General features: G+C 35.7%; 3 protein-coding genes and 1 non-coding gene across 5 annotated transcripts in view; 1 reads left to right on the top strand and 3 right to left on the bottom strand.

The window, feature by feature from the left end:
• The window catches only part of LOC106307588 (aspartic proteinase-like protein 2), a 7,916-nt gene extending 4,886 nt beyond the window's left edge, over positions 1-3,030 (bottom strand). Inside the window, exons 1-10 of one of the 2 annotated variants that reach the window (XM_013744576.1) lie at positions 2,719-3,029; positions 2,277-2,406; positions 1,902-2,146; positions 1,588-1,815; positions 1,247-1,409; positions 1,091-1,164; positions 898-991; positions 547-613; positions 389-460; positions 196-277 (exon numbers count right to left, since the gene is read on the bottom strand). In XM_013744576.1, the coding sequence (XP_013600030.1) occupies positions 196-277; positions 389-460; positions 547-613; positions 898-991; positions 1,091-1,164; positions 1,247-1,409; positions 1,588-1,815; positions 1,902-2,146; positions 2,277-2,406; positions 2,719-2,960 (1,397 nt within the window). In that variant the 5' untranslated portion in view covers positions 2,961-3,029. Of the gene's footprint in view, positions 1-195; positions 278-388; positions 461-546; positions 614-671; positions 813-897; positions 992-1,090; positions 1,165-1,246; positions 1,410-1,587; positions 1,816-1,901; positions 2,147-2,276; positions 2,407-2,718 lie in introns of those variants that run through there. The other variant, XM_013744577.1, reaches the window with a different exon arrangement.
• A 1,437-nt stretch (positions 3,031-4,467) lies between these two features.
• On the bottom strand, positions 4,468-6,454 carry LOC106309769. The gene is made up of 8 exons (XM_013746901.1): positions 6,275-6,454; positions 6,156-6,196; positions 6,027-6,090; positions 5,758-5,946; positions 5,470-5,541; positions 5,208-5,383; positions 4,997-5,117; positions 4,468-4,716 (listed from the first exon to the last, which is right to left on the bottom strand). Exons 1-7 carry the CDS (start codon positions 6,416-6,418, stop codon positions 5,000-5,002), a joined length of 804 nt encoding a protein of 267 aa, XP_013602355.1. The 5' UTR covers positions 6,419-6,454; the 3' UTR covers positions 4,468-4,716; positions 4,997-4,999.
• A 155-nt stretch (positions 6,455-6,609) lies between these two features.
• On the top strand, positions 6,610-6,681 carry TRNAG-UCC. The gene has a single exon. It is a non-coding gene; the product is annotated as a tRNA-Gly (tRNA).
• Positions 6,682-7,553: 872 nt separating this feature from the next.
• Positions 7,554-8,985, bottom strand: LOC106310424 (arogenate dehydratase/prephenate dehydratase 6, chloroplastic-like). The gene has a single exon (XM_013747662.1). It carries the CDS (start codon positions 8,951-8,953, stop codon positions 7,694-7,696), a length of 1,260 nt encoding a protein of 419 aa, XP_013603116.1. The 5' UTR covers positions 8,954-8,985; the 3' UTR covers positions 7,554-7,693.
• Positions 8,986-14,594: the final 5,609 nt, after the last annotated feature.

The following is a 14,594-nucleotide window of genomic DNA, read 5'->3' as shown; positions in this document are numbered from 1 at the left end:
CTTGGTGCTATTGGACTTTTCTTTCGGATTTTATTTGGGCATGGGTGAGAGTTGTCGGGTTTATGGGCTTTTATATTACAGGATATTGTTGGTGGCCCGTCGTCCTTAGTGTCAGGGAGACGGGTATCACATTGTTGTATGATGACGCGTCGGGGGTGACACGCTGTCCTCCATATAGGAGGTGACGGGTGTCACATGTTCTCTCTCCACTGCCCTGTGCTTATTACGTCTTTGCTTCTTCCTCCCCTTGTAGCTGAAACGTTCACCTCCAGGGAACCTGTAACGTTATCAAACTCTTGCAATTTCATTATATCTCCATCATACTCTCCTAAATGTATGGTGTGATATATAAATCAAACAGAACCAAATAAAAAAAAAACACACTCACAGTCGTATTCTGCCCATCCAATCCGTTGGCGAACAAGATCGTAGACCACCACTTTGTCTTTAAGAACCAAATCTGCATTAGCAACCCAGGCATGAGAGAATATAATTCCACTTTTTCAGTTTCACTTGATCAAAGTTACAAGAACTATGAGTCGTTACCTCCAAGAATAGTTATACGACGATGCGACATTCTCTGGAAACCAATGCACCATATTGAACTTCCTGACTGATAGATAGCAAATGATAGACAAAGAAATAAATATTAACTGCCAACTGATAATGTTTAACTAAGCGCTGAAAATGAACACATAGAGTAACTTGTATGCCAAATTGAATAGTAGAAGTTTAGAACTCACTACATTTACTAAATAACTCAGCCCTCACAAGTGTCTCTCTCAGTCTCACAAAATCATAAAGGCTCTAATCTGCTAGATTCAGTAGACATGTAGATAAAAGTTGAGCAGCTAAACTTTTTCTCAGACATCTGAAGTAGTGTATGAATATGCTTACACTAGAAAACATCTGAAGATAGCCACGAGGGGTTAAGACCATTGATGCACCACCAGCGAAATTCAAACTAACTTCTGGAAAGACATCAACGGCACTGCAAAACATGGATTCAAATCTTGTTAGCAGTTAAACACTATGAGAGAGAGATTAACAGCTTCTTATATATAAATGCTGCACATGAGAGTAACTTTACCCAGATGTGATATCAAAGCACTGGTAACTCTCGTATGTAACGGCACGCCCATATTGCGAAACAGCACTTGAAATCTGCATGTTGAACGGTTTATTAATCTTATTTCCTGTAAAGTATAATAACATACGGTTGAACTGAGGAAGAGAAAAGACTCACAGCTTGGACAAATGGAACGTAAGCTTCGTCAGGAAGATAAGCAAGAGTAGTCCCAGTATCAATGATCGTCCCATCACCAGTGGCTATTGTGAAAACAGATGGATCAATCGGTAATATCTGATTGTTCACAGCAATGCTCTGCAGGTTCACATTATAATGTGGCCTGAAAATGTTTTTATTGCAGCATATTATCTGAATCAAGACGTGGTGTTATATATTTTAGTTTTCCTATTCCAAACTAAACAAACATCATTTCATTTTATTTTAGCGATTTTCACAATCATCAGTTAGGCCCTGAATCTACCTCCTGGTCTTATGTAAAATAAATTAAGAGAACTCACTGTGATGGAACAAGAGGAGTGTAGACAGTATCAGGTCTCTTGATTTGACCTAGAACCATTACACCACCACCGCTTTTATCTCCCTTCAGACAATGCGAGAATACTCTCGGTGCGAGTCCTTGAGTAGCAAGCTGCGAAATTACAGATAAACGCCCCTGGCCTAACCCAAAGATGCCATCTACTGCTCGCCTAGGCCTCTGTAAATCTCCGGTTTGTAAATTGCTACACCTGTTTTGTCAAATATTGAAGATAAGCATCATCACATATCATGAAACGCCATATTCTCAAATAGACCATTTTTACTGCTAGCTTACCCGAAGACAAAGGGAGCAGAGGAGTTTATAGCCAAGGTTCTGGTGATAACAGTATCAAAGGACATGAAATCAGAGATGTAGTAACCAGAAGTGCCACTTCCATCACCGTACTTAAACGAATACGAACAAAGATTATTCGGAGAACAGCCAGATTCCGTCTGAAAATTTGAGTAGCATCTCCTATCTGAACATGAAACCATTGAAGATGAGGATGAGGCTCCAGGATCAAAGAAACTCAGCTGAATCTGGAACCACACAAAAAACAAGTGATATATCATATAAAGAGAGCTACTTAAAACAAGTGATCACATAGATATACCTTATCATAAAAGAAAAAACCAAGATTATTAAGAAAAATGTTATAAAGAAATATACTTGGAGTTCACTAGTCTTGGGGCAGCCGTTGCAAGGAGTGCAGCTAACCCATAAAACATCACTTCCCGTGTCGATTTGCACATTGAATTCTCTTGGGGGTGTCCCAAATTTCACCTTTGTATAGTAAAGTCTGTCATGAAAGCAAAAAAAAAAAAAACAACAGCAAGTATAAAAACAAGATTCTAAAAAAGGAAAGGACAAGAGTCAAGAAACAGAATCAAAGTCTATTTATCTATAATCACATCTAATAAAAAACGCATCGAATATTTAAGACAGAACCTAATCACATTGCTAAGCCCAACCAGAAACAAAACAGTTTATTCGATTCAATTGTACTGCAAATTCCAAAAAAAAATGATTTTTATTTTATTTCTGGGATATGAGAAAATAAATAAAGAGAAATTCAAGTATCGAAAAATCTAAAAGTTGTTAGTATTATTACCCAACGAGAAACGGATCGGAGGCTCCATAAACGGGGAAATCAACAACTCCACCGACAGGAGACTGAAGCAACCTTCCATGGCGAGCTGAATCAAAAGCTCTGAGCTGAGCCAAGCTAAGCTCATGGCTCGGCGGAATCAACCTCTCCAGCTTGAGAACCGAGTCGGAGCCGCAAACAATGGTCGTCGCAGCATGTAGAAACACGGCAGCGATGATTACTCCTTTGGGAGAATCCACCGCCATTTTCTCGAGTTCGAAACTTCTCTTCACAGAGGAGAGAGAGACGTCAAGTGAACGTTCTGATGACAGTACTAAAGTTTTGGTAATTAATTTAATAAAATACTAGGTTCGGCCCGCAGTAGTGCGGGATATTAGTTAATTTGATATTCACTAAATGTTCGAGTTGAAATTTGTTTTAAGATTCAAAAATTTGGTTATCTGTTATGTGTTACTTATTAGTATGCGGTGGTATAGTTGTTTTTCGATTATTCTTGCTTTGGTATTGTATCAAATTAACTAATTGTCTAACTCATAATTATAGATGTACAAATGTGGATTTGTGATAAAGTTTGATGACAATACTGTTTTTTCTTTTTAATTCTTATTCATAGTGGAGTGTGCATGTGTCAGAAAGAGGCCTATAACAACTTTTATGTTTTTGCGTATGGATTTTAAATATATATTATTTTGTATAATGCATACTTGCTCTACAACATTTGCTTGTAAACTAAAAAAACTGTTTTCTATATTTTTAAAAGAGAAAATATTTAGTCTATAATATAACATGGACATATGTATTGACTATATATAGAAGTTGAGTGTTATTTTAAAATGACATATGTATAGAGGTTTTTCAACCATTACTTCACTGGCACAATACATTTATAACTGTAAATATCTTCTTTTAAAAGCAAAATTAATAAAAACGTGTACCACAAATGTATTTTGATATATATTATATGCATCAAGTTATAAAGGTTGGAAACATTGCAAAACTGTTTGGAGCAAAGTTTTTAACTTCACGATCTTCATCTTGACGTCAGTTCAGTGTCGGCCCTGGCCACAAGCAGAAGAAGCATGGGCTTCCAGCCGACACGATAATAAGTATTTTCGCGGCCACATATTTATAAAAAGTGACTTCAGCCTAGTGGTTCTAAGAGAAATTACCAGTGCTAGAGGTGCTGAGTTCGATTACCCCTGACTGCATTCATTTATTTTGACTCCAAATATAAAATGGGACACGTGTCATTCCCATAACGCATGACTTGATGACGTGGCTTCACGGGAGAGAGGCGAACATTTCTTTATATATATAGATAGATAGATATGAGAATGAAGCTTCGCTTAAATTATTATCGTTTTGGCGTGTTTATAAATATGGCGTTTTTGGTAAATATTGTGATCTCTGAAGTTACTTTGTTTTTTCTTTTGTATTTTCATGGTTGTTGCATAAAAAGACATGTTAGTGCTGCACTGATGTAATGTGTCTATGCTCCACCAACCATGAAGAAGTATTAAGGATGTAACTTTTCTTCTTTTTTTTTGCTTAAAAGTTAAAAGCCAATGTTTTAATAGTCTCCTTTAAGGCATTAATCGAAAGTTTTGATAGGGTTTATATCACCTTCGTCAATTAACTGAGAAAAATGTTTTCCATATTACAATTTCTTTATATGCAACACATATGTGTGTATATATATATATATATATATATATATATATATATATATAACAAGTGCTTTCAATTGTTAGATATGCAATTTCGCACTGTGCAATTGCTTTCAATTTCAGCATTTTTAAAAGATAACAAGTGAAGAATGGGCATTGCACTCAATCAGTCATAGATCGGAAGAAAAGATTCTCTATTGCGGTGCCAATAACACCAACTGAATCAAACTGAAAGATAAAGAGATACTTTATTGTCTTCGATGTGCCGTTCTGAAATTTAATTGTTCCACATGAACACTTGTCTCTTGAAACAGTCTCCGGTTTAATCATCGAACTGGACATAGTCATGAAACAAAATAAAGACTTTCAGATGTTTTATTTGCTTACGTGAACCTCTATCAGGAAGGTGCTTCAAAACAAGAAAAACTCGTTACTAAGAAACATTTGAAGCTAAAATATTTCTAATACCATTGTCTAAGTTATTATACCAAACCAAGTTTCTACACTGATCGTTTTTTCTGCTTCTAACTTTACAATTTTGAGTAATTGTTGGCCTAAAGAGAATTAGGAGTCTTTTGATTCGAATGATTGGAGGGAGTGACCAGATTGGTTACCTCTCATTGATCTTCCAGGAGTTGTGAGGTGCAAGAGAGAAGTTGAGATACTTCCTCTGGAGTTGCTGTTCCGAAACCTTGCCATCTTATTCTCCCGGATTTGTCGAGTAGGAGGATATACCTATAACATAAACAAGTATGTCCAACAGAGAAATCAGAAAGGTTGAGTGAATCTATTGTGCATTCTTGATGAAATGGAAATTTACCATACCCGGTAAGAAGGTTCAGAATTTTAGTTTCTTTCCGGAAGTGATAGTGGTCCCCAAACGAGTAAACCACTTGCCTCTGCAGGACGCTGTTCTCGTTGCTCTTCGGTTTTTGCAAGACCCGGAGAAGTAGTTTCTTTATAGGGGCCAAGCCCAACAGCCATTTGTCTATAAATGAAACCTGTAAACGCCAGAAAACAAGCTGTCCTGAAGATACTGTGAGAAAAAAAAACACAGCAGCCAATAAAAACAATGCAGGATCAGTACCTCAAACACCTGAAGATCTTTCCTGTCGCCAAACGATTCAAGAAACGGCTTGCTCCACGAGCTGATCATTCCCTGTCACACACAGCAACCACATCCCATCATCACAAAAGAATTAGACAAGCCGTAATACAAGGTTATATTTATCAACAAGTGCACTGTACTGCTTAGTAACCTCAACAAGCAACACTCCCGTTAATGCTACACATACCTTATTATAAACGCTAACCAAACATTCTCTTGGTTCCATTTGAAGAATGAAACAAATAACCAATGTGGAATAATCTGTACCTGAGAGCTTGCTCGGAAAGACAGACACACCAATGATACTTTAGGAACAGCCAAACTCTCTTCGTTAACCTCGCCACTATAACAACTAATAGGCAGCTTCAAGACTTTTCCATTAGAGAGAGTCACTGCTAATTCCGGAAATTTCACAGCTGATAAAGCAGGAATAACAGTCTTATTTGCATCTGCTATCTACAAAAAAAACATCGATTACCAATATAACTTACATTAGCAACCAAAATAATATGTATTATACAAATCATCTTGTTTACCTTACCACCATGCTCCTTAAACTCTTTCATATCGGCAAAGTACCCCCGATTCATCTCATCGTTACTGCCCAAATCAACATCATTCTTAACTTCTTTCAAATCTGAATCGAATTTAAATTACTAGCTTACAGTCTCGCACGCTCATCCTCGATCGCTTTCTTGTTCCCGAACTGCACAGATCCAAAACAACATCGACAGAGGTCAACGTCTCTCTCCTATACACGAAAATGAGTAATTCATCGGATCACCTGATAGAAATCGAGGAAAGAGCGGGTGGTTGATCGAAGAGCTGGAATTCGCGAAGGGAGAGAGTCACGGCGAGTGGAATTGAAGAGCGCTCGATGCGAGAGAGCAGAGACTGAGCTACGTAATCGATTCAAGGTCGTCGCCATTGTTGAAGAAGACCTTAAACCCTACCTGGTTTAATTAAACGAACCTTGAAAACGAGCTTTATAACCCGAACCAACTTTCTTTTTGTGGCTAAACCCGATCAAACCAATATTTCAATCCAGGATTTAACGAATATCTCTAACCGGATTTTTTTTATTTAATTAAAATTATGTTGATCAATTGACAAGCAAAAGCGTCTGTAGTCCAACGGTTAGGATAATTGCCTTCCAAGCAATAGACCCGGGTTCGACTCCCGGCAGACGCATCTTTTTTTTACTAGGGCCCGTGCACATGGCTTTGGAAAAAAAGGAAATAAGCCCTAGGTCCCCTATTTTTTTATCAAAATTTAAGGGTCCCCACTATACAGAATACATTAATTAGTTTATTATATATATATATATATATTCATTTTGAAATTCTGTTATCTTATATTGTTTATCATTTCTTAATTCACTCTTTAAATTCAGATTATACATTAAATTTTATTTTACATGATAACTTAGAGTACACTAAATTTAATGTATAATTTACAATGTAAGTAAAATAAAATTATTTTATAAAAAATAAAATGATATAATGAATACTGATTTTTTGTAGTAAACTTATATATATGTAGATAATTTGATAAAATCACTATTCATTGTTTGTGCTGTATTACACTGATATCTCCATTACCTTTTACATTCTAAATTACATTCTAAATGTATGAGAGAGTCGTACGCGTTCATTTAACACTGGACGGATGTGTGGACATAAGATTTTTTCTAGGTTTGCATGTGTATTCCAAAAAAATGTTCAACAGTTACCATGAAAAAATGGAAAGTATATTCTATTTCATTCCCTAACATTTTATAATATTTTGAAAAATGGAAAGTAATTAATCATTTATGAAAAACTTATTTGAAAAAAAAAAATCATTTCAGTTGCACCCATAAATAGTTATGAATCTTTAGCTTGTACGAGGTGTTCGGATTCGGAGTTCCCCTTCAGCTGTTTTCTATGTTGATTTCATACCCATTTTTATCTCAGTTCAGTTATTATTGTTCTTAGAAAAAAAAATTTACAAGTGGGTTTTCATTTAATATATAGTAAGATAAAGAAAATGTAATTATATCAATATGTTGAACTTCTCTTGCCGACAAGGTTCAGCACGGCACTGCTTATCACACGAAGAGAAAATGGAAAACTGGAGGTCTTGTTTATAGTTTACAATGCTTTATTATCCAGCAATTATTTTTATTTTATTGGAAATGCAAGATTGTAACATACTATATATATTATGGTTTCGCCATGTTTACGTTTCCATATGAATGGTTCATTTTAGACGAAGCCTTGTGGGATGTTGAGGATGATGGTGACCAAGGAGTCATATCCATGGGATAACTCCCCAGCACCCGCAAGAACGACGTGAACTTCCGAACCTCCGAGAGAGCGTTCTGAACACGCGCCTCCGCCATCGACGCCTCGAAGTCGATATAGAACATGTACTCGAAATGCTTCGCCGTCCCTACGTTGGCATCGTCGACGAGCCTGATCGGACGGTTGTGATTCGGCCTGGACTCGATCTTCGTCAAGCTGATGTCCCTTGCCGCGAAAGCAGAGAGCACCTTGTAAAGCACGCTAGTGCCTTTCTCGTGAGCGAAGACGATGCTCGTTTTAAACGGACGATCAGTTCTCGGTACTAAAGGATCACGCGCCAGCATCACGAAGCGCGTCACGTTACTCGCGTCGTCTTGTAAACCGTCTTCCAAAATCTCCAGGCCGTAAATATCGGCGGCGCGTGCGCTCGCTATCGCCGCCGTGTCACGTAGATTGTTGGCGGCAATGTGCTCGGCTGCTATCGCGGTGTTGTCGACGGCCTTGCGGGTGACGTTGAGACCGAGCTTTGTGAGCGTGCGCTCGCACTGAGCGAGGCCTTGAGGGTGCGACATCACGCACGTGAGGAATTCTTTGCGTACTCCGGGAAGAGCTAAGAGACAGTGGTGAACGGGGAGCTGGACTTCGCCGACGATGTGGAGACAATGACGAAGGAGAAGATCATAGTTTCGGTGGATAGAACCTCCGAGAGAGTTCTCGATTGGTAGAACCGCACGGTCGGCGATCCAGAGCTCTACCGCCTGAAACGCAACTTCAAACTGGTCGCAAGGGACAGCCTCGTAGTTAGGGTAAGCCTTACATGCGGCTGCCTCGGAGTAAGCGCCTGGAGCGCCTTGATACGCAACACGTAGATTAGCTCCTCCGTGCATGGGTGCCGGGGGGAGATCATTGACACTGAGAGGCTTCTGATTCATTCCCAGGACACGTGCAGCGCGGTTATGACCGTTCACATGATCGATTCCGACGGAAACTTGAGGCATTGGTAAGGTTTTTTGAGTAACAACCTTGCTTGTTAGAGTAGCAAATGTGCTCCGCCATTCGGAGCGACTAGTTCCGCACGAGTCAGATCTCTGAGCATTTTGTACACATGGATAGGAGCGTGACGTCGGCTGGCTAGACCCGAACATCAGTTTTAGATGGGAAGGAGCTATAACTTTCATGTTTTAGCAATGGAGTTTTATGGGACTTGAAGATAAGGAAATAGCAGAGTAGAGGAAGCAAAAAAACAATGTGGATTAAGTAGTGCGCTTGTGTGATTATTTGTCCTACCTACGGCTACCATCTTAATATTTCAGGAATTAAACGTGCTTAATTACCTTGGGCATGCAATTATTTACAAATTAGGTGTTTCACATGACAAGTTAGGTGTTTCACATGCGAGCATAATAATTTATGGATACTTACATATCTATATATAATAGCAAGCCTAATTTGTGTTAAAGGATGATGTCATCATTTTTTTATAGGAAAAAAAAAAGAAGATTTAATGTTCTAGATTGATTTTAAAATCAATCCAAGGGTTCTGATTTTCTAGGTGATGTCATCGTAAAAAAATAGAATTTAATCCAACTGTTGAAATTAGCAAACCTTTTAATCGAAGGGTTGAGATTAGACGTTCCTTTTATTTTGACTAAGACGACGCTACCGAAGCTTCGTGTCTGTAGTGAAGCATTGCGTCCATTACTGGAATTGTGACCTTTGGTTCACATCTCTTCCTCTGTTTATATTTGATAATCAGTTTTCTATTCCTCTTTTTCTCACTTTTCTTTTTACTCATGATTTCTGATTCGATTTTCTGACAAACCAAATTTTATCTCCCGATCATCCACCATTCATGACCAGTGAGTTGCCATTAACATCCTTGATCATTGAAGCTTCCTTTATGAAGGTAAATCTTCTGAAACTCTCGATCCATTTTTTTGTGTTTAAAGTAAATCGCCTTCCAGTATGAATTTTGTGTTATTGAGAACAATTACTGTATTTGCTTTATTGAGAACGATAATTCTTTATTCATCGTATTCTTTCCGAATTGAATTTATATTCTGTTGTGTTTTGGTTTCATTGTCTCTCTTTCATTGGTTTAGTATTTCTGTATATCTCAGCCTTTTTCTCTGTTTTTCCTCTTCTTCTAATCTGGCTTAGTCGAACAGTTCGATTCAAACATATGAGGTGAAGTTGAACCCTAAAATAAATTACCCACGCGATCCGGGTTACTCTTTGTCTCTCTTTCACTATTTTGTGTTTTTTTTTTGTATATGGCTTTGCATATTTGAAAAAGTTAGAAGAACATACCCAAACACCTTAACTTTTTCTGAACTTTTCATAAATTTTTGTTTACGTTGTTGCCTTTTTTGCTGTCTCCAAAATCTCTATTTGCTAAGGTCGTTGTATTCAAATAATTTCACTTCGGTTGGTTGCTTATCGATCATTGTGTTTAGTGCATTACTTTGTTTTGGTCTACATTAGTAACAACGTAATTAGAATCTGACGAGTGAGCAGACTGCAACATTTTGAATCATCGCTTCTCCTATGCACAGTGGTCAAGAGGGAGAGGAAACTCCGAGTTGGTGTTGATGAGAATGTGGAACGTGTGGATGGGTTTGGAAGTGAAGATTAACGAGTTCTTGATGAACTTCAAGAACCTGCTAAAGGCGAAGAATTGGTGATTAAAACTGTGGAAGCTGATGAGTTCCTGGTTGCTGTCTCGCCGGAGGATGTGGTAGCAAAGGAGATGGTAGTTCGTGAAGAAGACGGACCGAGAGGGTCGGCAAAGAAGTGGAGAAACCGGTGATGAACGCCATGAGTTATTGTTCGAACGGTGGAAGATGAACATACTTGTTCTGTAAAAACTTGGAAACATGAGTAAAGAGGAGGCAATGGAGCAATATCTTGCACTTGTTTCAGAGGAGATCCCTGGTTTGATTAATATTGGTCATACTGTGATTTGTTAGATATTGAGGTTTAAAATTTCATCTGGAAGTCTTTAATGGCTTTTGAGATCTGACAAACTGACTTATTTACTCTTCTCTCTCTCTACAATTAGGGAAGATGCCAGAAACGGGTTCACTAGAAGATATGACCACCTTAGACACAACTGGTGTTGCATCCAGCAAAGTAAAACTAATTAGTAAATGACATCTTTGTTTCGGCTGTTTCTTGTATCTTTCATTCTAATATTCAATTATCTTTTCCTTTTTCTAACTGGAGGGTAACTCGTAGAAGAGACAATAAGAAGAGAATTCTTTTAACGAGAGTGTTTTCCAAAATTGCATTATGATTTACAGATCTATGGCCATTCAATATTTTGTAGGACTATTTTAATCTTCAGGATGTAAGCACTTATCAGCTACTAGAATGAAACTTCAATTTTTATTGTTATAGGGTCATTTATCTATCAGTTTGCCAATAAACCAGAGAAATGATCAACAGTTTTACCGATATTATATGGTTGATTCTAATGCACACCCTTTATTATCTATTCTGATTTAAATAATCTATTATACCTCTGGCCAAAGAAACTTCAGCAAGGGCACATCTAATCTATTATAACGGAGGCTTTGTATATACATTTGCTCTACAAAATGCCAGCTACCATTATTCAATCGTGAATGGTCGCAAGTTGCCATTGTTATACTATTGTGATCATCATGCTCTCCTTCCCTCTCTTCATCCCTCGGCTTTGATGCCGTTAATGGAGAAGCCACCATTGTCACCAGCAGGCACCACTACCGGAGGAAGCAGCCGTGCCATTGAAAGCCATCGTAATGGATCCGGATGAAGGAGTCGTGGAGGAATGACAAGCAACCAGAGGCGCCATATTCCTCACCGGAAAATATGTTACAGAACTCCCTTCTTCAGACTTTCTCTACTTCTAAAAAGCCATCAAAATCCATTGATAAATCTCACTGTATTGATTCCAACACAACTGTAACTTCGACGGAAAGGAGAAAGAGATCAACAAGTCGATAATAATGCTGTGACTTCGGCTTAAAGAGAAGAAGAAAGACGTTCGTGCGCATTAAATTTACTTATGAGATAGACAAAGAATTCTAAAGAAAGCAAGTATATTTTGGTCAAGCTTCCTTTAATTATGCAATCTAACGGACAAGTTTGGTTCTTTTAAAAAATGATGTCATCATTTATTAAAAGCAAACAACATCTTTTGATTTCCCGAATCAATGCTTTCCCTCGAATAACAATGGATTGGCACCTCTTGAAATTTATATATAATAAAAAACACTTTGCCAAGTCATTGAATGATCAAATGATTGTTCATTATTATGATTCATTATTATGATTCACTTGTAAAGTTTTTAGATATATTATTTCGTAAATAGTTTATTATACTTAACAAGGTTAATATTTCTAAACTAGATTTATAGCTGAACAATGGTACGTTGTACCTCCATGCATGTTATTCTTTTTTGTAATATTTTTAATGGTGGTTCAGCTGTTTGCCGTCCACTGCTGAGAGTGAAAGTAGTCGATGTTCTCTGAAACCAGCCTGACGCATTATCCTCCAACTTTGGCACCCACCAGACTCAGGACTTCGCTCAAATCAAACAGATAACTCTCAGTTTGGATGGAGAAGCTCAGAAATATGCCACACAAGAACCAACCCCTGGGCTGAAGCAGTGTCCCACCATCTTATTGTCCCCATTCGGCTCACAAGCTCTCATTACATTGTTCGACATCTCTGCATGTTGTTCGCACACGAATTTGGTTTTTAGGAAATTCTAATATAATGGTTTAGATTTATATATTAGAAATGTAAATATATGGTCCCATTAAAATTATAAATTAATAATTTATATGTATATATGTTTTATATAAGTAAGAACTTATTATTATATTGTTTTTATATATTCACAATGTAATTATCTTTATATTTTCTTAAAACTATATATATATTTTTATTAGATTTAGTAATATTATATCTAGAACCACATTTCAGTTCTATGCAATATATATTATATACACCAAATATTATAATAAAATTAATATAAATGTTAAATTTTAAAAAATAACAATTAATGTCTATACACTAAAATCAAATATTTTTTATCTTAAAATAAAAAGTCTAAATAAAGAAACTTTTGTAAATTAATATCTTTAGAAATTAATGAAATTTCAAACCACCAACATTATTAATTTATAAAAAATCTACTGATATCCAGGGTTCATTGGGAAAATAGAAGACATCCGTCAAATTGTTTGCCTTTTACAGTGATTTCTTTATTTTTTTATTATTCTATACTACTCAATTCTTAAAACATTTTTTTTTATCCTGGAGAACTCCCTGTAACTTATATTTGGCATTTTATTTCCATTAAATAATATTTCATTCACCCATTGTCTTTTATCAAATCACAATATAATTTTCTTCTGTGTTTTGTTGGTTAAAATACATGGGGAACTCACTTTTAAATTTGCATATCATAATTTTCTATTGGAAACTTTTAGTTAAATGTTTTATATTAATCTATTATATATATGATTTACTTACATAAGATTAAGATTGAGATTGAGATTAAAAGTTAAGGCATCCATTGATTTTTTTTTTATTTTGTAATTTTAAATGAATTTGTTAACAAATTGCTATTTTGTTCTATTTTTTTTGTGGTAGGTCATTAAAAAAATTCTACAAATCTGCTTGTTCTTTTTGAGTATCTAACATTGATAACATTTTATCTTTGTTTTCATAAATCTTTTTTGTCTGATGTTTTTATATGTGTATGGTATATTTTTCAAAACTTGCATAAAATAAAATGATATATAGTTAATAAATTTGAAAGATAAATAAAAAATAATAATTTAAAATATATATAATCATCAAGTATATATATTATTAATATTTATAATTTATATTTGTAGTAAAGTATTTACCTATCCGCGCGAACGCGCGGATTTGTTTCCTAGTGCATTATAAATACAAAGATCATTATCACAATTTAGTTTTTTTTTGGTAAAAATATCACAATTTAGTTGTTTTTATTTTCTTAATCATTTTTATTTTCTCCAACTTTTTTTCTTTTTTTTTTAATTTCATTTTTCATTCTCTTAACATTAATGAAATCTACGAAACTATAAGAACCATCACATATCAAACATGTAACAAAACAAAATTAAAAAGTAAACCTTCGTCTTTTAAACCATCATTACTTCTGTATATTATTTCTTTAAACCACCAATATGTATGAAACTACAAAAAATCATAAATACAAAACTAAAATAGAAATAAAGTAAATACGTTTTTAAAATAAACTTTAAGGTTGATAATAACTTTAAAAATTTAAAAGAGAAGTTAATTGAGATAATAATAATATTTCTTTTGTTTAGTCGATAAATATATACAGACTTATCTTAATATTTTAATTTATTTCTTTATAAAAGAAAATTAGGTGATGATCACACTACAAGAAAATGTGCCCATAACAACGAAGATTTACGACGAAAATATTTCGTCGTAAATTTACATGGTGTTTACAACGCAGTTACGAGGAATCCAACTTTCGTCGTAAACGCCATGTAAATTTACGACGAACAGTGTTCGTCGTAAAATCCATGTAAGTTTACGACGAATGTACGTGGAATGAGAAATACGTCGTAATCATTACATCGACATTACAACGAAACATGTTACCGTTATATTTAAGTGAAAACGTGTATTAAATGTGCTTTAACTTACCTAATTTCGTCGTAAAGTCGTTGTAAATATTATGTTAAAACCATGTAAAATCCATGTAAAATATTCCTTGTAAAATCGTTGTTATATTTCAACTACCCAACTCGAAAATTTCT

The sequence above is a fragment of the Brassica oleracea genome, chromosome C8, assembly GCF_000695525.1.
Source record: "Brassica oleracea var. oleracea cultivar TO1000 chromosome C8, BOL, whole genome shotgun sequence".
In the NCBI taxonomy this organism is placed as follows: domain Eukaryota; kingdom Viridiplantae; phylum Streptophyta; class Magnoliopsida; order Brassicales; family Brassicaceae; genus Brassica; species Brassica oleracea.
This window is presented reverse-complemented; position numbering and strand designations above follow the sequence as displayed.